At 49.4% G+C, this 27,206-nt stretch overlaps 1 protein-coding gene across 11 annotated transcripts in view; it reads right to left on the bottom strand.

Annotated features, from left to right (window-relative positions):
- The window catches only part of PTPRU (protein tyrosine phosphatase receptor type U), a 298,799-nt gene that overhangs the window by 114,081 nt on the left and 157,512 nt on the right, over positions 1 to 27,206 (bottom strand). For all 11 annotated transcript variants that reach the window (XM_043532241.1, XM_043532242.1, XM_043532243.1 and 8 more), the window contains exon 8: positions 22,469 to 22,777. In XM_043532241.1, coding sequence (XP_043388176.1) covers positions 22,469 to 22,777 — 309 coding nt within the window. The remainder of the gene's footprint in view (positions 1 to 22,468; positions 22,778 to 27,206) is intronic.

Raw genomic sequence — 27,206 nt, 5'->3', positions numbered from 1 at the left:
GCCTAAGTCTCACAGGAGCCTGACTCCCACTGAGATCAGTGAGCATCTGGGCCTTGCTTTTGCTGAGCTTCAATCCTCCAGGTGTCCAAGGAAAACAACAGCAATGCGCTACCCCACTGGGGGGGGTCATGAGGCTAAATATTGTATGGACTGTGAGGTGCTCAGCCACCATAATGAAGAGGCCACATAAGTACCTAGGCTAACACAGCACAGATGCCTTCATGGATTCAGGGGCGTCGGATTGTTCGGAAACAAACACTTAGGGCTTGTCTACACTTGCAGTGCTGTGGCCGCACCACTGTAGCACTTAGTGAAGATGCCACCTACGCCAATGAGAGAGCTTCTCCGGTCGGCCTAGGTACTCCAGCTCCCCGAGAGACAGTAGCTATGGTGACAGGAGAAGCCCTCCCATCGACACAGCGCTGTCTACACGGGGGATTATGTCACAATAACCGTGTTGCTCCACAGGGTAGATTTTCCACACAGGTCTAGCTCACTAGTGAACCTTTCCATTGACTGCCATTGATGCAGGCTCTACCTCAATTCAGTCATGGGGCAACGAAACACTTGGCCAGATGGGGCTGCTCAGTTGGGCTGAAGAAATAAATAATAGGATGGAGAGGATCATTCCTCTGATAAGGTTCTCTCCAATGCCCTTGTCCCTGCAGATGGTGGGGTTGGATGGGGACACTCTCCTCTCTTACGGTTTCAAAGAGAAACCTGCAGCTCTGCAAGCTCTCACTGATCTAGATTTGCAGCCCAGAGGACAGAGCAGGGAACACGGTGTCAAGACTCCTGGCTTCTGTACCCAGCTTTGCAACTGAGCTGCTGCATGACCTTGGGCAAATCACTTAACATCCTAGTGCCTCCGTTTGACTATCAGTCAAATGGAGATAAGTATCCCACCTTGCAAGGCACACACAGTTAATGTATGTTTCTAAAGTGCTCAAGTTCTTTGGATAATGGTTTTGGTAGGTCCTACAAAATCCCTGAGTAGCCACAGGATGGCGCACCCCCTAAGGATGAGTCTGGAATTGGAGAGACAAAGCAGCTTTCATTTTTTCATCCTTACAAAGCACAGGGCAGATTCCTTGATGCATGAGCACTCAGACACTCCCCGTGGCTGGCAAGGCTGCTCTTGGATTGGAGGCAGTTAACCTCATCTCCAGTTTAAGCCAATGAGTCAAACTCAAGAAAAAGTTCAACAGCCCAGGAAAAACAATGGCATTCCCTGAACGTCTCTGCGTAATCCAAGAGACCTTGGGCTGATCTCTGCAGCAGCAGCACTCACTCCCTCCTCCATAAACTAGCACTCAAACAAACCCAACGCTGGGGAATCTGCTGGCTATGCCTGCTCATGTCTCTTTTATAGGGCAGCCTAACTGCATTCTTCTCAGTACAGTCATTCCGCTCCTTTGTAACAGTAAAAGCAAAAGAGTGAAGAGACTCAGGCAGTGGCTGGATACCCAGGCAGAGCAGTCATGAGCACTGCACTAAGGGAATGGGAGTCTTCGATTGCCTGGAGTGTGGATGTTCACCTGAGCCTCTTGGGCCTGCAGAACTCCACGGGGGATCTTACAAAAGTGGGCATTTCTGCAGCGATTGGTCGCGCCTGCTCCTGGCAGGGGAAAGTAAAGGGGTGAACGACCCACTACACTTTGCAAAGTTTTACAGCAGCAGTTACCCGAGTTCTCCTACGCCAGGCGCTGTACATGCATGAAACAAGCGACAGACCCTGCTACAAAGAGCTTGCGATCTAAATAGACAAAGTGTGGTAGGGGAAACAGAGGCACAGAGAGAGACTTGCCCATGGTCATACAGTAGAGCTGGGAATAGAACCCAGGTCTCTCAATGCTAGTCGTGTGTGCTACCCATTAGCCCACACTGCCTCACCTTGGCAAAGCTTCCATTCACCTTAGAGAGTTGGCATAAAAGTCTGGGTACGGAGTGGGTTCTCTTTTCATTAATAGCATTTGCCCTACCCAGAGTGGGATGATTCCGGAACCTAATCAATTCTTTCTGCCTCATTGTCAAGCAGTCACTGCTAACTGCCAGCGTGTGCCAAGAGATGCCATGTAGTTAACACCAATGTCTCTCATCTTAGGGACAGGGGTAAACCGGCATTGGAGAGAGAGCAGCGTGTGCTAACTGCTGCCAAGTGCTGACTTTTCAGCAATGACCCTTCTCCTCAAGCAGCCTGGGGTCATCTCCTTCCAGCCTCCCTCCACCAACTCCTGGGGCGCTCTCCCTTTTACAGCAGCATGGCTGGTTTCCATTAGGACTACTGAATGTTTGCCCACGTTTGGCGCTGGGCTAGCTGGGAAACACTAGAGATCGAGCCCCCCAGAGACAGCCCTGTAACCAGCTTTGGAAACAGCCTCTGGGGGTCTCTGGGGTACACGTAGCCAAGAGGGAGCTCCCATTCCTATCTCTCCCATCTCCTTCCTTCCTCTCCAAGCTTCATTTTAACAAAGAGAACAGCACCCCCTCTGTCCAGAACAGCCGGCTTGAAACCAGACCACCTGATCACCATGACTCCCATGCTGTTCATTCACACACACTACAAGACAAAAAGACACCTGCCCAAAGGCTGCACATGGCCCAAGAGTAATTAACATCAATGTCCATGCGAGACCACAATGGATCATTTCCATCAGGAGGAGGAACTGATGTTACGAGTCAGGGATTTCTTTGGTGCCATCCAGTTTATTCACAAAGAATAAGCACCAAAGTCCTGTTTCCCTGAACACGGTGGGAACAAACAGTCATGGGCACTTCAGTTGCTCACAATTTCCAATCTGGGCTTTCCAGCCAGTCCTTTGTCTTTGCTCCCTCTCTGGGCCAGGCTCATGTCTGCCCAGGTGCCTCTCACTGGCTGCTGGCTTTCTTTCTCTAACACACATACAGAGCTTGCAAATCAATCCCCTAGTCCCTGTATTTGCAACTGGTCTCAGGGAAACCCCACAGACCATACAGCTTAACTCTGCTCAGGCTCTGCCATGTGCCCTAGTGCCTTGGGCAATAGCTTGTATTGTCTTCAGTTCTCTCTGCCCATTTAGCCTGAATAAAGGGTGCTTAGCACACCCATCACCTGTGATTTTCTGTCCATCACCTTCCAGAAAAACAGTAACCACTATAAAAACAGCCAGGGGACAGCAGCCACCCCACAACAACAAAAGCAGAGCAAAGACCATCCTCCCCATCCCCCTCTGCTCCCACTGACCTCAATGGCAGGGGAGTTAGCCCACCCCCAAGGCCACATCTACACTACAAACGTAAGGCTTGTCTACATAACAAAACTAAGTTGACTTAAGTTAAGTTGACCTACAGCCGCCGCAGTAATTAAAGCGGTGGTTCATGTCTACACTTGCTCCTTCTGTCAGCGGTGTGTGTACTCACCAGGGGTGCTTCCACCAACTGAAGTGGGGACACTGACAGCTGGAGCCCCTTGTGGGGCTCACAGGTGGCCCCCCACTTCCCTTGGCACTGACAGCCACCCTAGGCGATGTAAGTAATGCAGGGTCTACCCAGACACTGCATCGCCCTAACTACACTGACCTCAGGCCTGTGCCTTTCGTGGAGGTGGTGTTATTATGTCGGTGTAGCAGGGGACTTACTTTCGTGGAAGCAGCATTCTAGTGTAGACGCTGACATAATTAGGCATGTAAGCCACTTTGCGTCCACCTAACTCTGCAGCGTAGACCAGGCCTCAGGCTGATACAGCCACTGCAGTTAGTAATCGCTTGTGAGCGTGCATACTTGGCTCCATGCATTGGCACTGTGTACACTCACCAGGAGTGCTTGTGTAAATGCACAGTGCAAAGCACCATGGGTAGGTATCCCAGTGTGCAACCTGCCACCGTCCAGCACACTGTCTGTTGGAAAGTTTTGGCAATGCATGGTGGAGCAGAAACAAATCATGCTAGGATGACTGGGAGCAAAGGGGTGAACTTCCCAGTATGCAACTGTCTCCATTCCATAGCATCATCTATAGCCCATAATTTTCATGTCTTTTTTCAAAACCTCACAAACCTCCGTGGCCCTCCTCGCTGTTCATCATCTCTGATAGATGCATGGAGCCTGCATTGCTCTATACTCCTGTCGTGAGCGTTGCAAGCACAGGACACATAATCCTGAAGTATTTGCAGAGATGCAAGAAGAACCAAATGAGTGGGGAACAGGACAATTCCTTGGAGGACGGATTGCCGTGGGACATAGTGAGAACCAATTCAAGGTTGTTGGTGGCGTTCGTGGTGCAGCTGCAAATGTGGAGCACCACTTCTGGGACAAGAAATAAGCGCTGACTGCTGGGATCACATCGTGATGCAGGCATAGGATGATGAGCAGTGGGTGCAGAACTTTTGGATATGCAAGGCCACGTTCCCGGATCTGTGTGACGAGCTCGCCCCAGCCCTCCAGTGCAGACACACCAGAATGAGAGCTGCAGTGATAGTGGAGAAGCGAGTGGCAATCGTGCTGTGGAAACTTGCAATGTCAGATTGCTACTGGTCAGCAGGAAATCATTTTGGAGTTGGGAAAATCCACTGTGGGAGCCATTGTCATGCAAGAGCGCAGGGCCATTAACTGTCTCCTGCTGCACCGGACTGTCTCTCTTGGCCATGTACAGGACGTTGAGGATGGATCTGCAGCAGAGGGGTTCCCAAACTGCAGTGGAGCAACAGACACACATCCCTACTTTGGCACCAGACCACCTTGCCACAGAGTACACCAACGGAAAAGACTACTTTTCTATGGCTATGCAAGTATTGCTAGATCCAGGGATGCTTCACCAACATCAGTATTGGCTGCTCAGGAAAGGTGCATGATGCTCACACCTTTAAGAACACAAGACTGTTCAGCAACCTACAAGCAAAGATTTTATTCCCCGACCATGGGATTACCACTGGCGATGTTGAAATGCCACTAGTGGTCCTGGGCGACCCAGTTTATCCCTTTTCCCCCTGACTCATGAAGTCGTACACCGGCCACCTTGACAGCATCAAGGAAAGATTCAACTGCTGGCTCAGCAGGTGCAGAATGACAGTTGAATATGCTTTTGGTGAATTGAAGGGATGCTGGTGCTGTTTACTTGCAAGACTGGATCTCAATGAGAAAAATATCTCTGTGTCCTGCATAATATCTGTGGAGGAAAGGGGGCAAAGTTGCCGTTGGGGTGGAGGGCAGAGCTGGAGCAGCTGTCTGCCGAGGTTGAACAGCCAGACAGCAGGATTATCAGAAGAGCTCAATGCAGAGCTATATGGCTCAGTGAGGCTTTGAAAGAGCGCTTTACCAGTAAGCCACAGTAAGGCGTTGTAGTGGATTGTGCTCTACCTGGGCCAGCTGTTTCAGGGCCTGCTAGGAATTTTGTGGTGCTTGCTGCACATCTAAGGATATAACACTGCTAATGGACCCCTTGATTTTGCAGTGCTTGCTGTACATTTATGATGATTACACTGTTTGTCACTGATCCTATGAGTTGCGTCATGCTGTACAGTAACAAGTGAGTGGGTGCTTTCAGAACAGGTAGGCCCTCTGTTGTGAACTAATAAAGTTGAATTATTTTCCAAATAACATAATTTTATTCAGTAACAAAATCTGTGAAAAGAAAAATCTGTGCAATTTAAAAGCAAATACTTTAAAAACTTAATAAATTAATAGAACAGAACATATGATGGGGAAAGAACATTCATGTCCATTTTACCTAAACATACAGCAGCCGTGGCTCTTACAGGTCAATGTATGTGAAGCTGTGGTTGTCCTTAATTTCAGGCGAGGATTTCAGAGTAACTCCATGACCATTTCACTGAGATCTCTCAGGAGGATTCAAGGGACATCCCTGTGCATGAAAACAAATTGCTTGGCATAACCCCCTTCCACCCCACCTAAATTAATGAAAAGTCGATAGCTGTATCCTGCTAACTTGGGGGCACCATCAGTACATCACTGTAATGGAAAATACATTTACACGCTTACCCGAGCTTCCTTCCCCTGCACTGGGCTCGCACATGATCGACTGCTGGGACTGACCGGAAAACAGATCCTGGCACATGGCATAGCTGGTCCCACCCGGTCACATGTCCTCCTTCCTCCTCCTCTTCTTCCTCCACTACCTCCTCGCTGTTCATGTCGGAGGCCTGGGACTCAGGCTCCTCGGCAGTATCTCTAGTGTGGGTCGCGGCGGGGTCTCCCAAAGTACGGCACGCGGTTCTTTGTTAAAGTGACAGGTCTGCAGCTCGACACCAGATCAACTGTTGGCCTCACTGGCCTTCTAGTGCACCCACCGCAGTTCCTTTGCTTTCACATGGCGTTGCTGCTGGTCCCTGTCATAGCCCTTCTCCTCCATCCCCAGTGCAATCTGCTTGTAGATGTCCACATTTCTATGGCTGGTCCATAACTGGGTCTGCACAGCCTCTACTGTGCTGACCACACTGGCTACACTCTCCAGTTTGGGGCCCCACGCTACAAGAAGGATGTGGAAAAATTGGAAAGAGTCCAGCGGAGGGCAACAAAAATGATTAGGGGACTGGAACACATGACTTATGAGGAGAGGCTGAGGGAACTGGGATTGTTTAGTCTGCGAAAGAGAAGAATGAGGGGGGTTTTGATAGCTGCTTTCAACTACCTGAAAGGGGGTTCCAAAGAGGATGGATCTAGACTGTTCTCAGTGGTACCGGATGACAGAACAAGGAGTAATGGTCTCAAGTTGCAGTGGGGGAGGTTTAGGTTGGATATTAGGAAAAACCTTTTCACTAGGAGGGTGGTTAAGCACTGGAATGTGTTACCTAGGGAGGTGGTGGAATCTCCTTCCTTTGTGGTTTTTAAGGTCAGTCTTGACAAAGCCCTGGCTGGGATGATTTAGTTGGGGATTGGTCCTGCTTTGAGCAGGGGGTTGGACTAGATGACCTCCTGAGGTCCCTTCCAACCCTGATATTCTATTATTCTCCCCACAGGCCCAGGAGAGCCGACATCTCCTGTCTACTCGAGGCCAGAGCACGTCTGGAGAGTGTAGCCAGCGTGGTCAGCTAGGCAGTTGCATGCGACAATGGGGAGCTGCTAGGTGTGCTTGCTGGACAATCAGGAAAAGGCATTTCAAAAATTCACGCGGCTTTAAAGGGAGTGGGGGAGATCTGGGCTGCTGGGCAGTGAAGTTCACAGTTGTGACCACAGCAGTCAGTGTCAGGCATTGTGGGACAGCTGCTGGAGGACTGTTAGGGTCAACATAGCTAATGCATCGTCTACACTCACCTTGCATTGCCCTCAGTACATCGACCATGGCTCAACATCACTCGGGAAGGTGGTGTTGCTATGTTGGTGTTACAAGGCACTTACAGCAGTGGGAGGCAAATTTTAGTGTAGACACATGCACACTAGGTCAACGCAAGGCAGTTTATGTTGACCTAACTTTGTAGTGCACACCAGCTCTAAAATTTAGGTCCATTTAGCTACGACACTCTGGGGTGTGAAAAAGGTACATCCCTAGGAGACGTATATAAACCGACCTATGCCCCAGTACAGACACTCACAGGTCGACAGAAGAATCAGTTGTCCGCTGGGTTTGAACCCAAGGACTCTAGATCTAAAAATCATAAATCTATACTTGGCTGAGCTAAAGGGAGAGCTGCACGAGGTGAAAGGAAGTAGCAGACTCGTGAAATTCTAGGCATACACTAGCCACTCGAGATGGACAGAGAGCCACACTATGTTAGCATGGGTTACATTTGTATTCTTCACTCTCCCAAGCCTGGAGATTGTGCTGTGCACTGCTCCACCCAGTATGATAAAAGCCTTGCATGTGATCTGATCTGCAAACATTTTGGCAGTTTTGGCATGGCACCACCATTCCCTCTAATTAGCAGTAAGAATAATAATCACAGCCACAAACGGCAACAAGTGAAGACACTAAGATCGATAGTCACTCATTTAGCATGGATTTCTTTTTTCTCTCCCCAACCCAAAGTGCTTATTAAGGAGGACAGAACAGGCAATTGCTTTGCAGAGATCACAATTCATGAGTAGTATCATCTGCTATAGGCGTTAATGCTTGAAAAATGCACCCTCTAATTTGAGACAGAGGGAGCAATTATAACCACTTACCAAAAAAAATTACACATCACAACAGGGACGGATCTGCCGAAAGAACAACATGGATGGAAAGTCCAAAAACATTATTAACGGCCATTAGCTGGGCCGTCCTGAAATTGCCTGTTTGAAAATAGGCTTTTTGGTTGTGTGCGCCATTAAGGCCATGGCTAGCTGTTTTGTTGAGCTCTGTGGTTTGGGTTCACAGGGACTTGAGCCATATAAACTTCTTGCCCTGGGGTTCCACTTTGAGTTCAAACTACCAGGAAGAGAAAGACCTCAGTTAAAAGCCCTGAGCATCTCCTAGTTCTGCACTGAATGGGCATTTTCACAGTTTCAATGCAAAGCTGTCGCTCTACCAGACTCACTGGAAACTCAACTCAGGACGCTTTGCAAGCCTTGGCCAGAGATTCGGTTTCCTAACAAAACCTGGTGAGTTTCTTGTGCTTTTGGATATAGCTGCAGATAATTTGTTTCAATGCATTTGCTCCTCTTTTGTCTGGGAGTGGATCAGGATTCCCTCAACTCTATCCATGACTTGCTATTACTCTCCAACTGGTTCTCATCCGTAGCTGTTTCATAGCTGTCTGTTTGTGTGGGTACTTGATAATCAAGATGTGTTGGCAAATTGCCATTGGATATGGAGGTCACATGGAAGTGATTCTGTTGCCTGATTGGAGAAAGCGGACTCAAAGTCGGGATCAGAGTATAAATACCAGGCCCTGATTCAGAACGGAACTTGAACATGTGCCTAACTTTAAGCTCCTGAGTAACTGCACTGAAAGTCAATAGGACGCTTGGGTGTTTAAAAGGTAGGCACATGCTTATTACACGCTGAATCTTCAGACCACAGTCAAAATGACTTTTTCAAGAACATTGAACATGTCCATGAACATCTCGGCCAGTGAATGCGTTTGATGGGATACGCTCCCCTGGCTGCAGGTGAAGGGAATTCAGTTCTTCCTTCAAACAAACGTCCACGGACAGTTTTCTTGAAGCATTTTTGCTCAGACCTCATTCCACAGCCATGGGACAGGGATCGCCTTACGCCGTGTTCCCGCCGTGCAAATACACTATTTCCACTTAATTTACAAGTTAATTGAATCAGCAGCACCATGTCGTACACATGTACACAAGACACTTATTAAGTTCATGGAGCATTAGGGAAAACTTTGGGGCAGAGAGAGATTTTTTTTTTCTCTTGGAAACAAATGCACAGAATTCATCTACAAATTGAAACCATGCTCAGCACTATGCAAATGCTCCATTTAATTACAAGTCTTTGGAATGCATCTGATGTTTCACCGCAAAGGATACAGGAGCACAGTCTTCCAGGGCACATTCCCCTGCTGCTGCGAGACATAACCTTCTGTGGCAGCCTGGAACTGCGGAATACATTACTCTCCCATAGCACCTCTCATCTGAAGATCTCAATGGGCTTCAGTTGCCAATTAAGTCTCACAACACCCCCTAGGGGCTGCTCTGATACCGCAGACAGGAGTGCAGAATATATGCAGACGCACATTATTTATTCTTTGTATTGTGGCAGATAGATAGGGGAGTGCGTATGGGGGCAGACAGATAATTCTGATTGCTACAAATAACACTCCAATTAACACACAGTTCTGGGGGTTCAGTTATAATCAATAATAGCAATAATCACACACACAGGCAGATCACAAGCGCACACAAAAAACCCCAATCAAATAATGCACACCTTTCACAACGCTATACGGAACATTCTTTCACCATCCTATTGAATGCTGGATCATCCAGGAGAGATCTATATAATTAAATATGCTTCTATGGACAACAAGACCATCCAGGATTGAAGTAGTTAATGCCAAAAAACATTGTAGAAGGGATGCATAAATTCATCCTTCAATGGATCACCAATTGTTAGCTCATAGGGACTTCCATGGGAGGCAAATTATCCCATATCTTACTACTGCACCTTCCTCTGAGACATCTGGTGCTGGCCACTGTCAGAGACGCTACTGGGCTGGATGGACCACGGCTCTGACCCAACCTGGCAGTTCCTATGTTCTGTAAGGCAGAAGGTTTTCCTGAGCTCCATTCTGAATGCTCCCTCTCCTAGCGCGAGCGGTGTAGAGACAACAGGCGTATGTAACAGCTGGCTCCCTGGTGACCCCCTGATACTCAAGTTTGGGTTTTATTTTCAGCAATAAGGGTTTTTTAAATGTAGGGGATTCTTTCAAACATAGGTAAAAAAAAAAAATAGGAAAAATTCAGGGAGCAATACAAGTGGAACGAGTTTTACACGGTCTGCGGCACAAAGTCTGAGATACAAAATAAAAGCAGTATAAATCACATGGGCTGGGATTTCCTACCGTCTTACAGGGACTCTCCCGGTGAGCTCATCTGTGGTCGCCCCCCCATCATCCATCTCTTCTGGCCCAAATCCACTGCCCTGTCTCAGCCTCCCCACAAGCCTACATGGTCAAAACCGCCTCTGCCTCCATGGGTGCTCGTCCCCAAATCTGCCTCCTACGCATGGTCCTCTGGGCCCAGGTTTGCTCTCACTTTAACAGGTGCTCCTTTCCTCAGCTCCCTGGGACGCACACCTTGGATGGCTTAGAGGAATCAGAGCTGGCACCAGGCAGCCACATCTTCAGTCAAGAGGTTGCTGTGAGAAGCCTCGTTTCTGGAGTCAGTTGAGAGGGACCCTTTTCTTTATTATTTCTTTGCAATCTTGCTGCCAATGGTTAAATGCCAACAGCGCTGGCTCACACATCCACACCCAACTCCATTAGTGCAACTCACCCCAGACCGGCAATACCCGCTGACACATCATTCCCAGCTCCCTGCAGCTTGGGTAATGTCCCTCCATCTCATCCTGCCATCCCAGTCTGAAGCCTGCTCACACAGCTTTGCTGATGCCCCTCCAGCTACTCCAGGCCAGAGCCCGCATGCACACACACTACCTCTGCCGAGGCCCTTCCATCCTGACCTGTAACCCCGTCAGCTGTTCCGATCCGGGGTTTATATTTGCACAGGCACTGCTGAATCAGTGCAGTGGTTTTCCAAGACAGATAAATCAAACATCCAGCTAGAACTATGTAAACTAGTCAGCGGAGGAGAAAAAGGCTCATTTCACATCTGAATTGGAACTCAAGTCTCAAGAGGCAAGAGGCATTCGGTCCAACTTGGCTGCTCTGCTGAGCAGCGCTGACCTCGGAATGTGCAACGATTACTGCGGCTGCTATCCATGTAAACATTGGAACACAGCAGCTTAAGTGAACTCTGGTGATTTCCTGAGTAACGGGCGCTGAGCCCCCGTGCGTAGAGACTGCTGGAAGTGTGTGTGTGTAGCCGGGGAAGGTCACCAGGAGTTTTATTCTTCCATCGATTGTACCTTTAAGAGGCTTTCACTCCACGGTAATGGAGGAGGAGTTATGCTTTTGTTGTGCTAAAACTGGATCCTTTCAAGAGCCTTTTTTCCACCCTCCGTAAACACTTTAAATAAAGCAACATACACACACACACACACACCTGCCTGTTCTGAAGTACAAAATGATTTGCTCTCCTAAGTGGTGTATCGCTAATTACTCAACTATTTTACGCTTCTAGAGAAGAAAATGCTCCAAGTGCTTTGACTCGTGATAGCTCGAGGGATGTGGGGGTGCACGTGTGTTCGTGAGTGCATGTGCACGTGTGTGTGTGAGCATGTGGGGGATGTGAGTACACTTATATGTGAATGTGGGTGGTGTGCAGTCACACATATGTGCATGCATGTGTGGATGTGTGTACATGTAGCGTGTGTGTGCGTATAGATGTTTGCACACGTGTGGGTGTGGTTGTATGGGGGTATATGCATGTGTAAATATGTGGGTGTGTGCACGTGCACGTCTTAATGTACATGTGTGAATGTGTGAAGGGGATAAATTAGGAAGTGGTGGGTGGCTTGAACCACCTGTTTCTCATTAAAAAAACTTTGCAAAGTTTGCCGCAACTTGCAGCCAGTTTCAGGCTGAAACAGGCGGCAGCAGGGGAGGGCAAGTGTCAGAGGTCTCGTGTGTGCATTAGAAAGGGACCACTTTATTAGCTCCCAGGAGGCATCTTGAAAGGGAATCTTTCCTTTCCCTTTGATGGGCTGGACCATTACAGCTCCAGGTGCCTTATCTGCCAACCCAGAGCACAGGCAGGAATACAAGCCACAGAGAGAGATGGCCAAATATAGTTCCAGTGAGATAACTGACTCAAAGCTGCCCCCTCTATCTGTGCCATTTCAGAGGCGGGGGGACCTTTTACTTTCGCTTTGTAGCTGAGAAAGGAGCTTGACCCAACACCCCAGGTGCAAACAATCCCAAATTCAGACCTGAATCCAAACTACCCAGCTGAGTCCTCCCGCATGGGCTGTCAGCTGGGGACCTTCAGCACTGACGCACAGACCACGTGGGGTAGCTCCGTTAGCTAGCGACATTAGTAGGCTGTTATCTTCTACCAGGCCAGTCAATAGGGGAGGCAACAAATACTTTGCCTGTGCATTACTCTCCCTCTGTAAGGATCCCAGTGCCAGCCATTACCACAGATTACCACTGCAATGTGGCTACCTCTGGCGTAGAAGGCAAAAACCAAGTGAAACACCATACAATGCACACGAGGGGGAGGAGGGGAAAAGTTAACCAAGGACGACAGAACACAGCAGCTACTGTTACTAAAATGCCTTGGGATGTTTACTGTCATTGCAGAGCAGATGGGACCCCGTTTTTGTTTTGTTTTTTAAGGTCTCATCTGAAAGACCCACGTATGATGAACTACTCAGCACTCTGCTGATCTCCCTAGGCGGACTTGGTCACTCTTCCAGAAGCCCAGTTCTCCATCCTGCTGGATGGGACCCACTCCCTTTGGAAGGGATAGAAAATACTGATGTTCCATGGAATGAAAACAGGGGGATCCTGGATTCCAGTGCATCTAGATGGGCCAAACTCAATGCCCAGCCAATGTCCACACTCTAAACACAATTGTGTTGTTGCAACCAGGTCACAACACTCTGGATGGGTCACAAGATACACAGCTGACCTGTGTTCATAGAGGAGCTTATCCAAGCCAACACCATGTGTGCACCTCCACCCGTCCTATGCTGTATAACCATGATTGTACCAGTGCCTTCTGGGGAAATCTGAACAGCCATCCCACAGTGCCTCAGGAGCAAGGGATTCCAGACATCTTTCGGACCACTGTGGTAAGAGGAGGCAACTGTTCTTTATACAGAATGACTCAAGCAGAGGAGCGACCCTCCTGCCTCCTTCCCAACGGCGTTTCCACCTCAACAAAAAAATCCTCTCTTTGTTCTTTTGCACGCCGTACCTGGCAATTTCTTTTCCAGTGACTCATCAGGGAACATCTAGCCTTCCGCGGCGATACACAACAGGGATATGCAAATAAAGTTTGCTTCACGTCAAAAAAGCCAAAATAAAACTCAATTGAGGGTCCTATTATTCACAAACCTTCACCGCCGTCGTTAATTACACGGGCGCTTGCTTGTTACAGATTTTCAGCCCATTTTTTAATAAGAACCCTGGGTTGCTCTCAGACTTGGAGGGTGGGACAGATATGGAGGGAGAGAAATTAGATCAACTCTTTCCAGTTACAGTTTTTAAAACGTTTACAACATGGTGCTTGCTTGGAAAAGCAACTCCGTGAAATCCATCCTGGGGCTCCATGACTATGGTATCTCAGTCTTTCCACATCAGGTGTGCCCAGTTTACAGGACTATTACTATTATTACTTATTATTACTTGTATTATGGTACTGACTAGAAACCCTAATAAACTCCATTGTGCTAGGCGCCATACAGACACTTAGGGTACGTCTACACTGCAAAAAAGGGTGTGTTCTTAACGAGGTTAGCGAACCTCAGTCAAAGTAGCAGTGAAGACATGGCTTTTAATTCAAGTTAGTGGCTCAAGTTCTATTTCAGGATCCCCTATAGGCTTTAACTCCAGCTGTTAACCCAAGTCAAAAGCCGAGTTGCCGTGTTTGAACTGCTCTTTTAATATGGTTTAGATCATCTGAATCAGGAAGACGTGTTTTTGCAGTGTAGACATATCCAGAGTACAAGACAATCCCTGACCCAAAGCGCTTGCAGTCTAAAGAGACAAGAGGAAACAGAAGCACAGAGAGATGATGTGATTTGCCCAGGCTCACAGGGGCAGGCCTGTGGCAGAGGTAGGAATACAGCCCCAATCCGGTGCCCTACCACGGGATCATGCTGCCTCTCTACAAGCTAAGCCAGGTTCTTTCTTCTCCTGCAGCATCACTAGCAAGAGCACTTCTGCTGGGCCACATTCTCCTCTCAGTGACTCCCGTGTAACTCAGCTGAAAAACATTCTCCCAGCAGGAAGGAAGCTGGCCCATCGTCTTCAGTGTGACTCTGCAATTGGAACGTACTTAACAAGTCTGACGACGATGCATTCACTAGAACAGAATCCAGAATCACCCAGGCCTGGGCTGGCTCTGCAGGGCTCCCAGGAATAAAAAGCAGCAGAGACTTATCTTAGTCACTAACATCCGCAGATCTAACTTCGGATACACGCAGCGGACAGATTTGCCGACTAAGAAGGGGCTGTTTTTACACAGGCACTTTCCAAATCTTTTTCTGCTAAGATTTTAACATGAAAAAGCATAACAAAGCCACCAAAAATCTGAATGTGTTTCTACTAGATATTAGTTTCAAACACGGGAACGGAGTTTCATGCACAATCATTAGCTAATTTAGATAAATCAGACAGATATGTAACTGAGACAAATACACATGTCCAATTTACAATAGATCCACGCTCATACAGAGATTTATTGATCTCTTGAAAGGGAGAGACTGTATACTGTATCAAGTTTCACTCAAGGGGGAAGAAAAAAAAGTCTGGTTAATCCATGTCTGGTGAAAAGCAGCTGGAGTGATTACAGTACAGCAAGGAAACAGCTGGAGCTACCGTATTACAGCACAATAAGAAAACAGCTGGAGCAATCACAGCATGGCAAAAACAGCTGGAGCAATTACAGTTAAAAAATAAACAGCTGGGAGTGCTGAGGTGGGCACAGAATCATCAGGCAGGTTCAGAGCCTGGACTTCAGGAAAGCAGACTTTGACTCCCTCAGGGAACAGATGGCCAGGATCCCCTGGGGGACTAACATGAAGGGGAAGGGAGTCCAGGAGAGCTGGCTGTATTTCAAGGAATCCCTGTTGAGGTTACAGGGACAAACCATCCCGATGAGTCGAAAGAATAGTAAATATGGCAGGCGACCAGCTTGGCTTAATGGTGAAATCCTAGCGGATCTTAAACATAAAAAAGAAGCTTACAAGAAGTGGAAGGTTGGACATATGACCAGGGAAGAGTATAAAAATATTGCTCGGGCATGTAGGAAAGATATCAGGAGGGCCAAATCGCACCTGGAGCTGCAGCTAGCAAGAGATGTCAAGAGTAACAAGAAGGGTTTCTTCAGGTATGTTGGCAACAAGAAGAAAGCCAAGGAAAGTGTGGGCCCCTTACTGAATGAGGGAGGCAACCTAGTGACAGAGGATGTGGAAAAAGCTAATGTACTCAATGCTTTTTTTGCCTCTGTTTTCACTAACAAGGTCAGCTCCCAGACTGCTGTGCTGGGCATCACAAAATGGGGAAGAGATGGCCAGCCCTCTGTAGAGATAGAGGTGGTTAGGGACTATTTAGAAAAGCTGGACGTGCACAAGTCCATGGGGCCGGACGAATTGCATCCGAGAGTGCTGAAGGAATTGGCGGCTGTGATTGCAGAGCCCTTGGCCATTATCTTTGAAAACTCGTGGCGAACGGGGGAAGTCCCGGATGACTGGAAAAAGGCTAATGTAGTGCCCATCTTTAAAAAAGGGAAGGAGGAGGATCCTGGGAACTACAGGCCAGTCAGCCTCACCTCAGTCCCTGGAAAAATCATGGAGCAGGTCCTCAAAGAATCAATCCTGAAGCACTTAGAGGAGAGGAAAGTGATCAGGAACAGTCAGCATGGATTCACCAAGGGAAGGTCATGCCTGACTAATCTAATCGCCTTTTATGATGAGATTACTGGTTCTGTGGATGAAGGGAAAGCAGTGGATGTATTGTTTCTTGACTTTAGCAAAGCTTTTGACACGGTCTCCCACAGCATTCTTGTCAGCAAGTTAAGGAAGTATGGGCTGGATGAATGCACTATAAGGTGGGTAGAAAGCTGGCTAGATTGTCGGGCTCAACGGGTAGTGATCAATGGCTCCATGTCTAGTTGGCAGCCGGTGTCAAGTGGCGTGCCCCAGGGGTCGGTCCTGGGGCCCGTTTTGTTCAATATCTTCATAAATGATCTGGAGGATGGTTTGGATTGCACTCTCAGCAAATTTGCGGATGATACTAAACTGGGAGGAGTGGTAGATACGCTGGAGGGGAGGGATAGGATACAGAAGGACCTAGACAAATTGGAGGATTGGGCCAAAAGAAATCTGATGAGGTTCAATAAGGATAAGTGCAGGGTCCTGCACTTAGGATGGAAGAATCCAATGCACCGCTACAGACTAGGGACCGAATGGCTAGGCAGCAGTTCTGCGGAAAAGGACCTAGGGGTGACAGTAGACGAGAAGCTGGATATGAGTCAGCAGTGTGCCCTTGTTGCCAAGAAGGCCAATGGCATTTTGGGATGTATAAGTAGGGGCATAGCGAGCAGATCGAGGGACGTGATCGTTCCCCTCTATTCGACACTGGTGAGGCCTCATCTGGAGTACTGTGTCCAGTTTTGAGCCCCACACTACAAGAAGGATGTGGATAAATTGGAAAGAGTCCAGCGAAGGGCAACAAAAATGATTAGGGGTCTAGAGCACATGACTTATGAGGAGAGGCTGAGGGAGCTGGGATTGTTTAGTCTGCAGAAGAGAAGAATGAGGGGGGATTTGATAGCTGCTTTCAACTACCTGAAAGGGGGTTCCAAAGAGGATGGCTCTAGACTGTTCTCAATGGTAGCAGATGACAGAACGAGGAGTAATGGTCTCAAGTTGCAATGGGGGAGGTTTAGATTGGATATTAGGAAAAACTTTTTCACTAGGAGGGTGGTGAAACACTGGAATGCGTTACCTAGGGAGGTGGTAGAATCTCCTTCCTTAGAGGTTTTTAAGGTCAGGCTTGACAAAGCCCTGGCTGGGATGATTTAACTGGGACTTGGTCCTGCTTTGAGCAGGGGGTTGGACTAGATGACCTTCTGGGGTCCCTTCCAACCCTGATATTCTATGATTCTATGAGAGCAGGGTTTAGGGAAGGCGGCTGTAGGGTTGGGTGCAGGAAGAACAGCTATTCTTGTGGTCATGGTACTGCAGGACTCAAAAGATCTGGGTTCCAGATCTTTGCCACAGAAGCCTTGTGCAAGTCATTGAATCTCTCTGCACTTTAGCACTGCCCCAGTACAGTGGGAATGATAATACTTCCTTTGTCGACTTAGATTGGAAGCTCTTTGGGGTGGAGCCTGTCTTTCACTAGATGAATAGACAGCCCTTCGCACCAGTCTGAGTTGGGGGCCCTACAGTGCAACCATTGTATAAATAATGACAACCACGACCTCTGGTGAGCCCCAAAGCTGAGAGGATTGCTCATTATTGCCGGTGTTCTGGGGATATAGCAAGGCAGGCACGGGGTAAAGAGAACAGACATCTCCATCATTCAAAGGATGATCTCCAGCACTCAGCCTCTTCTTGGACAGCAACTAGACAGGATGTCCTGTTTCTGTGGAGCTTGAATCTGTGATGCTGAGGTTTTATTTGGCTGGGTCACAATGGATCATTGCCTTTTAATGACTCTTTCTCCCAGCCCTAACGGAGTAGGCTAAAAAGAAGGGCAACTTCCCAGCTGCTTCGCTCACTACCAGTGCTTAAACATTTGTGCATGTCAGAAGACGGCCCATGGACTGACCTTAAGCCCCTGCCTAAAGTCTAACCTGAAACTTCGCATTAGAGCTGGTCAGGAAAAGATTTTTTCCCCTATGGAAAATAATAATATTTCATTTACCTCCAAAATTTCCTCTGAAAAGTTTTGTGTTTCTTGTTGCAAACCAAAGACAATTCAGCTTTCAGCCACCAAAACCAGAACATTTTCTATGTTGGTGGGTTGGCCGCTGATGAAAATACTAATACTTTTGTTTAAAAATAAATTAAAAAATCCCACAACAATTGTTTTTGACAAAACCTTGTTTTTCAACAAAAACGCTGGTCACTGAGAAGAACTTTGCAGTCTCTATGCACCATAGCCTGGGGCTAGAACGACTCCGGGCCCTACAGACAGTGGGGGGTGGATTAGGAGCGGAGTTTGAAAATGCCCAGGAAGGAGCCAAGTGTTGCCACAGCCTCTGCCATTTTGTTTTCCTTGCTAAGCTTCCTAAACAGGCCGATCAGATAAACCTTCCATGGAGTCAAAGCCAACGCACCAGGCTTCCACAGTATGCAAATTAAACCCACTAATACTGTCCTTAGTAATTACAGGTTCTTCCAGGTCAATTGCTAATACTTGAGGCTAAAACATATCGCAGAGATTAATTATCTTGTAACCTGCAGTTGCAAACTCTTCTGCTAAGGCTATAGTTTGGAAGACAGGCACAGGCAACTCATTCCCTTGTGTCTACATCGGTACCTATCCTGTTCTTGCTTAGGTTAGCTCTCCCGCTGTTCCTTCGACTGCAGAGAGGTTACGCACCCCCAGGATGTTCTGACCTGAACCAAATCTGGAGCATCACAGGGTAGGATGCCAGTGAGGGACAGGGGGCTGTTGATGCTCTCTGGCCAGCATGTTTTAGGTCTTACACATTCTGTTCTTGCATAGGCAACTTAATTGTAAGTGATGGGTGAACCTCAAAAGGCCCAGGTTCAGAGGCACACCCAAAAGCTTGTAATGGCTGGAAGAGCCTTCTCCTGCCCCTCTGTGCGGCCCAGACGCTCCACTTCATCCAGGGCCTTTCTCTGCAGGAGTCACTCCTGAATGTCCTGCTGCTTAAGCCCCCATCCCTTGCAGTCCTTGCACAGCTCCCAGCAGGATCTGCAAAGCTGTTATGCACCAGTGCGACTGGATGCATCCTCTCTGCCCGGAGGATGATGTCCCCAGCCCATGTGCGCCTGCTCCATTAGTGCTAAACACATACAAGGTGAGGATGGGCATGTTGGAGACATGGGTATGTGTGACACATGGATTTAAGCATGACCCTTACTGCTAATAACGTTCTCCCCTTTGAGTCCTTGCTCCTGCGGCTCCGCTCATATAGCCAGGATCGAGCTAGCATCCAGCGCCTTTAACTAGGGGGCTGCCTGGTAGCACCCTCAGCCATGCCACTTGGATCTGCCTGGCGCCCCCTGCCCCACTCCACTCTTTACGCCTTGTCTTCCTCGGGCCAACACTCTACCCCTGCACAGCACCTGATCAGGCCCTCGTGCAACCAAAGCCACCGTTCCTGCACGCCCAGCAGGTGGCAGGTTCCCGGGGCGTGCAGCCCTTTCCGCTGTCCGAGTCACTCCAGCACGTGTGGGGGCTGAGAACTGGGTAGCGAGAAGGGAGTTGGTATATTAGAAGCATAATGAGTCATTAGTGGAAGTTACCTTCCCTGAGCTCCCATGGGACACAGTACATCTCCTGTGGCTGGCTCCTGAAATACTGTACCCGTTCCACTTCATTAGAACACAGTTCTGTCTTGTATTTCATGTCACGTTATCTGGATCTTCAGAGCTCGAAATTAACTTTATAGGGCGAGACCACTCAGCTAATCCCTGCCTGGCACAGCATGAGAGAGAAGGGAAATGTATGCTGAATGTCAAGCAAACGCTTCCTGCTCGATTAGGCTGCAGTGCTGGGAAGTGGCAGGAACCCAGTCTCTTGGGACGCTGAAAACTAAACAGGGCAAAGCACTGGAGAATATAGGAAAGGGGCCAAAGCTGAAATACCAGCCCCATTAAATGGCAAAATTCCCTCTGACTTCAATGCTGCTGTAGTCAGGATGGTCCTGGGATGGTCTAGATCCTAGGAACTCATCCTGAGCATTGGGCCACCCTACTTTTCCCATATTACTAAGTGGGAGGGAAGTCCCAGCCAGCTGCTGGGTATATGGGAGTAGGGAGAGGCCACAAGTGGGAATGGTTAAGAATCACTGCTCTGGATGACCTTCTGGGAATAGGTTTTTTCCATCTCTAATTTCTAGTGGCTGCTAAGAGCCAACCATCTAGCAAGCACTAGCATGAGAATGGGGCCTTCTCCGAGGGCACAGAAACAATTATTTAACATGCGTAGGGCAGGACAGCCCAGTGGATCAGCATCAGGGGGACGAGCTAGATCCCAGCACAGGGCAATCGGGTTCCAGTGCTGATGGCAGGGCCTCTTGTCTCAAGGGCTCCGACCACAGTGGGAGGCTTTGGCTTTTCAGGCCTCAACACGCTTTGAGACAAGAGTCCCCAGCCCACCCGGGGATACCTGCCCCTAGCCAGAACTCTCAGCTCCCTGGATGAGGGGGAAGGGGAAGAGGCTGCCTAACCTGGTGCAGAGCTGGGGTAAATGTATGACAGCTCGGGTGGGCATGATGGAGGCCCCGATGGCTCAGACCCAGGGTCTGTAGTAACACTGCAGACATCGTGTATGGACCCAGAACAGTGGCGACTCGGGGTTTCACACAGACTCCAAGCAAGGGGAGGGAGATGAGCAAGACCTGCCTAGGTATGCCACCTGCTAGACCAGCACTGGCTCCCTTTCAGAAGATGCAGCCCACAGCGGTGGTGAGCCTCAGGGTCATGTCTGTCTTGGGCCAGGGCCAGGAATGACATGAGAGAATTTGTGCACAGATGGTTTGGGGAAACACTTTCCACAAGGAGCCAGGACCTGCTGTGCTCTCATCCACACAAACGGGTCATCCGATGAAGAGCAAGGAGCTCATTCACCTGCTATGAAACCGCACGTCCATGCTCTTGTGCCGGGTGCAAACACCGGTCAGCTAAACAAAGCCTATAACTGAGGCAGGCTGACCTCTGACTCTTTCTTGCTGTTTATAATTACCTCACAGAGGCTTAATTAATTAGTGTTTTGTGAGCCTCGGGTGAAAGGGGCTGCCTAAATGCAAGGTACTAATTATTTTAATTATTATGATTGCTATGAGGCTTCGATTCCCTAACAAGAAGAACGAAGACCAAGGATGTTTGGTGCTGAGGACAATCTGGTTGACAAAGGAGAAATGCGACAAAACTAGAAGTTCTGATGGAGAATTGAAAAACGCTGCCTGGTTGTCTTGGTCCTGCCAGTCCTAAGGCCATGCACAAGGTTGTTTCGCAAAGTGCGGGTGGAAACTACCACTTGGCACAAGTCAGGGTAAATGCAAGATGTAGCTCTCTGCTCTGAAAGGCAGGCAGACACCCGCCCCCTGAGCGCCAGCTCCGTCGCCTGAAAGAACACGCAGCAAAAAGGGCCGTGACGTGGGTAGAGGATGGGCTTGTGTCGGGTTAAGCACCATCCTGCTCCCAGGAGTGATGCACCTAACTAGGCGATCCCCTCTTCGAGCTCACTCCCGCTACTGGGCAGAATAACTTGGTGCTCACTCAGCAGTGTTCTTAGGAGTGCAGGATTGGGCCCCATCACGTGCCCTGTCCTACACAGGATGTTTTACCTACCATAGGGCCACCACCTTCCCTTGGAAGGAGAACTAGAGCCCTTCCACTGAAAAGACACAAATCAGAACAGCCAGGGCATTGGGCGCTGCCCAGCCTGGAGCAACCCAATCTGGCGCTCAGTCCAGACAGGGACAGACTGCACAGGGAGAGGTGATGGCTGAGGGACGAATATAGGGCAGAAAGGAGAGAGGCCGAGCGGTCTGCTCGAGCCAGTGGTTCTTGGTGTGAGTGAGTCCTGTCAACCAGTCTGAGCTGGCTAGCATATCAATGGTATATTAATAACAAGTATTCTCCACACCACTCGCCTATTAGAATGCATTAAGACAAATAGCACTAAGCACACATATTACAGCAGTCACATAGCTTAATTTGGCATATACGTTTACTATAATCCCGTTCTCTTGTGCTAGCTGTCCCAGAACACCTTGCATTAGCTGAAGTAAGCTTTGGCTTAAGTAGACAGGAAAGCGTCAGGATCAGGACACATGATTGTTTTACCATAGCGAGAGGAAGGGAGTTATTCTCACAGCACAGCACTGGACCATCCCCAAGGAAAAGGACAAGGTGCACACATCACAGAGCCCATCCCCTGGACTGCCCCCATCACCATATTCCCCGTCTGCAAGGATCCTTCGGTGGCCTCTCTGGGTGCTCCCCTGCCCTGCCCCAAGCTGTGGTTTACCTGGTGCAGAGGCAGAAGGAGAGGCCGTCCTGCCACGGGCGTCCCAGTGCACAGGGGCCGCAGCTGACACTTACCATCCTCGTCCGTCTGGAATATCATCTCCTTCCCTTCCTTGCGCCCCTCGGGGTTGGAGAGGATGAGCTTCACATGGACATTCTTGTAGGGCAGCAGGTTCTTGATGGTGTAGTGGTGGACGTTGTGCTCCATCTTCATGCACTCCCGGAAGGTCTGGTTGTGGCTGGTGCCCACGAAGTAGCGGTAGCAGAGTGAGACCATGTAGGTATGGCAGCGTGTCAGGTTGTAGCCCAGCGGCTCCCACTGCAGCGTCAGCTGCCTGGACTGGATCTCAGAGAAGGCCAGGCCCTTGGGGGCCCTCATGGGCTCTGGCAGGGAGGGGGAGAGAGAGAGAGAGGCGTGACACAAGGAAAACCATCCACCAGGAAGGGTAATGGGGCTAAATCTGGGGCAGGACCCAAAGGAAATTAATTTGGTGAACCTCAGCTTTGATCCTAGTGAAAGCAGGTCCACGGTTGCTCAGGAACACCCAAGTCTAGCAAAGCAGAGGGCTCTGCAGGACCACCATGGAGCCTGGATTCTCATTTACACTAAGGCCCCTTTACACCGCACTGGGCAGCATAAAGGAGACAAAGTAGGTGTAAATGTAACTTACACCCAATTTAAGGTCTCTTTACACTGCCACAGTGATGTAAAGGGCCTTAGTGTAAATGAGAATCAGGCCCTAGATGCATAGCTAAAAGAGATTAGATTGATACATTTTCAGAAAGAAAGCAAGAAAGAAAGACCTTGTGTGACTTTGGGCACATCACTTCACCTCTGAGTTTCCCCATCGGACATGTGGGGATGCTCATCCTCCCCGGTCCTGAGTCTTTGCCATCCCCTCACCTTGAATTCCTCCAATGGAGGGTGCCCAAGAAAGGCAGCTAAGCAGCCACTGGCTGCTCTGGCATTTCCGTACCAGAAGCAGAAGTGCCAAAATACCAGCAGCCAGACTGTTCTCTTTGGGCCTGATTCTCCACTGCACCCTGTGCTATCACTTACACCAGTGCAAAGAGAGCTTAACAAGCTGCAGGATCAGACCATTCACACACTCTGCTCACCCTGTGCTGGTGTAATGGCTGCACAGGGGGAAGGAGAATCAGGACCAGGATGCAGCTTGCAGACCGTATGGAAGTTCGCTTAAGAGAACCAGTTCCCACTAGAGAACCCCAGGGCAACCTTCCAGACTGGAGAGAGCCAGGTGAGGCTAAACATCAACTTCCCAGCCCAACTTCCCAGACCCCAAAGCCCTCTGCAGGTCATCCATCAATGAACGCGTTCCCTGGGCCATATTATAGCAGGCATCTCAAGGGGGTTCACCATCTCCTACAGACTCAGTCATCAAGGAGGACCATTTGACCATGTACCACGCAATCCCATTTGCAGAGAGGATGAACCCTGGGGGGCATGATGTCTTCCTCCTCCCCTTTTCTGGGGCTATGGTCCCCTGAAGATATTCCACCCTGGCACCTGGGGGCTGTGTTCTTCCAGGAGGTCTACACCCGTCCCAGGGACTCACTGCACGTGGCCCGGGGTGGGGAACGGAATTGATTAACCATGCACAGCACACAGACAGGGCTTTCCAGGCAGGCCCCAACCAATACCCGTAATAGGCCTGTTTGACCAGGGCCCTCACCTTTCCATCAGGCTGGTGTCAGGCTCTCGAAAGGCCATAGACTGAGCAGAGTCATTGGGGAGAAGTTTAACCCGTTCTCACAATTGGCATCAGTAGCAGATGTCTGATTTAATGAGGAGCCAAGCTCCTTTGCCAACAGCAAGCACACAGGTTCTTTATCCTAGCGGCGTAGAAACCCCCCCTGAACCACCCCCTCCCCACACACACAGAAGCTCGGAAAGAGTTAATGCAGGACTGAGGGGGACTGAGAGCCAGGCTGCATTAGAGTGGAAGACCAGTTGGGGAGGAGCTGGGTGGTGATTATAAAGGCAGGAGGTTTAGTGCAGAAGGGGGCTGTGGGGAGAGAGGCTGCACTCACTCTGGGATTGCAGAGGAAGAAGGACAGCAAGGCCTGGGCTCCTCACCTGAATAGGGGAGGCTGGCAAGCAGCCAGGAGTGGCACAGAACAGCACTGGTGGGAGATCCTGGCAAACTGGCAGGGATTGGACCTCTATAGAGCAAGTTCTGAGAGGCATTTAAGTGAGAGGGACGTAAGATCAACCCCACGGAGGGTGGAATGAGGTTGTTCTTTATACCTGTATGCTGGGATGTTGTCAGGGGAGGGCCCTGAGAGTCCTGGCCCCTAAACAAGGGAGAACCTAGAGAGGCTGCGGTGGAGAAGGCCTGGAAAGGCTGGATAGGAAGAAAGCCCAGGGAAACAGCAGCAGGGAGTGGGACTGAGCAGACCTTGGCTGCTGGTTCCTGGGCCAGAATCCAACTTAGAGGGAGGGCCCGGGTTCCCCTACCGGTCACCTGTATGGTGGTGTGAGGCTAGAGAAGGGACAGGGACAACAGAGAACCCTGAGAGGGGATGTGTGGACCACAGGGCCCAGAGATGGGGCTGAAGACCTTTAGGTGAGGACATTTGGATTGTTGATTTGTTGGCCTCTGCTACTCCCGAAGGGGTGAACTAAATCATGACCTAGCCAGAGGGCCGAGCTGTGGGAAGCGAGACCATCGCAGTGCTGGCGCAACCATCGGCAGGAGGTGCCAGACAGGTAGAGAGCCATTATGCCTTGCCTGGCCACAAGGAGGCACTGCAGCAGTAACTAACTCGCTCCAACTGGCAGGCGAACAGGGACCTGACCTGCTCACTGCAGGCAAGGGACAGCTATTCTGTTACTGCAAAGGGCTTTGGAAGTCCACAGAGGCATCATGTCACAGAGCAAGGGGATTACTGTCCATCTCCATGGACCTGACCCGCTGTCCCTGGAAAGGCTCTCAAGGAAGATTTGGATCTGGCCCTGTACGGTCTAGTTAACCGGCACCTGAAATGCTAACGTAACTGGTTAGTGACACCCAGAACCTAGTGCCTGGGAATCATCTTGACTTTGCTGGGACCGTGCTCAGTGCGGTGAGCCTCACTCGAGATATGACGACTCCTGAGCTGCGTTCTGCAGCTCACTCCACCAGGACGCAGGGTGACTTGCCGACGTGTCTCAATGAGGTTTTCCTACCCGCTATCACCCTGCCATGAAGCCAACGTGCAACACAAACCTCCCAGTGTTGCCCCGAGGAACAGGCTCAGCCTGGCAGACCAGCTCACGCATGGGGCGTTTGTTGCAAAGTGGATATTTCAGGCCACTCGTTTGGTTCTGAATTTACGGCCGAAACAAGGGCATGGCTGTGCCAGCTGTAGGAGCTGCATACCAAGGATGAGTCCGTATGTCTATATAGACAGAGCCAATCCCTTTAAAATCCCACCTGTCCTGCAAAGGAAATCTGAGCCTGCCGGAGGAATTCCGCTGGAGAAATGACTTATTGTACAAAGGCAGGGAGACTTTTAAAGGGCAAGGACTGTACGTAGCCCAGAGAACGAACAACAACTATGTCATCACTGCCGATCCCCCCTCCTCCTGCTCCTGGGGAGAGCTCTAGGTGCCCTCTCCAGCATGAAAGGCAGAGGCAGCTGCACTATCTAAGACCCTCGCAGGAGTGAAAACTCAAGTGTGCATCTCACCCTGCCAGGTGATGCTCATGTATTGACATGTTATCAAGATCATGTTGAATTCTAATCCTGGCCTCTGACGTGCTTGCAACCCCTCCCAACTTGGAGTCACCTGCAAATTTTATAAGCATGCTCTCCACTCCATCATCCAAGTTGTTCATGAAAATACTGAATAGCACCGGACGCAGAACAGACGCCTGCGGGGCCCCACATGCCACGCCCTCCCTCTTTGACAGCGAACTGTTGATGACCTCTCTTTGAGTATGATTTGTCAACGAGTTGCGCTGCCCTCCATAGTACGTAATATGCCCTATTCAGAGGCATAAGCATGAAGGCTGGCATCCAGCTCGCCTCTGGGGATTGAACCGTGGACTCCAAGAGCTAAGAGCATGCACCTCTACAACTTGAACCTACGTCCTGACTGTACTCATATCCTTTGTGGGTCAGGCACAAAGGGGGGATGTAACACACTGAACAGTGAGTGGTATAAACAGGGGAGCCAGGCAATACATTTCTGCAAGCTCTATCCCGAAGATTTAAGTAAAGGGCACAACCTCCTGCAACGTTAATGCAACGTGAAGATTGCAAATTAAGCACTCATGAGTCAGATGAAAAAAATGTAAGGCTGACCCCATAACCTTAACTCTGCCCCTCCGTGCACTCACCCTACAAAACAGCCTTTAATGTGGTGCTCAGGTACTATTCATTCATATTACACACTGGACCCTCGTTAGAATGCGGGATTTGGGATCCACGCTGGGACCGTGTTAACGCGGAGATCGCATTAAAATGAATTGCAATTAAAGTAATTAAATTTGGGATCCATGGCTGTGACCGCGTTATATGCAAATTTGAGCTATATAGACGTGTGTTCTAGCAAGGGTCTGGTGTATTTGATTGTTGCTCTGCTATATTTCACATTTGAGATGCTCTACCTATTCTCCAGCAATTCCTTCTCCCAGTTTTGATGAGCTCTGGCAGCCATGTGAATTAGCACTGGGAGTTTGTGGGGACTCGGGGTTGTGCAGCTGCAGGCGAACACAACCCAAATGAGACGCTGAGGACTCAATTTCCAAACTGGGTGAGGTTTTTGTGTGTTTTCTCTAGAAAAACAACACGAAAAATGTCACCA

Source organism: Chelonia mydas, chromosome 19, assembly GCF_015237465.2.
Source record: "Chelonia mydas isolate rCheMyd1 chromosome 19, rCheMyd1.pri.v2, whole genome shotgun sequence".
Taxonomy (NCBI): domain Eukaryota; kingdom Metazoa; phylum Chordata; order Testudines; family Cheloniidae; genus Chelonia; species Chelonia mydas.
The sequence above is the reverse complement of the archived record's forward strand: the minus strand, read 5'-3'. Positions and strand labels throughout refer to the sequence as shown.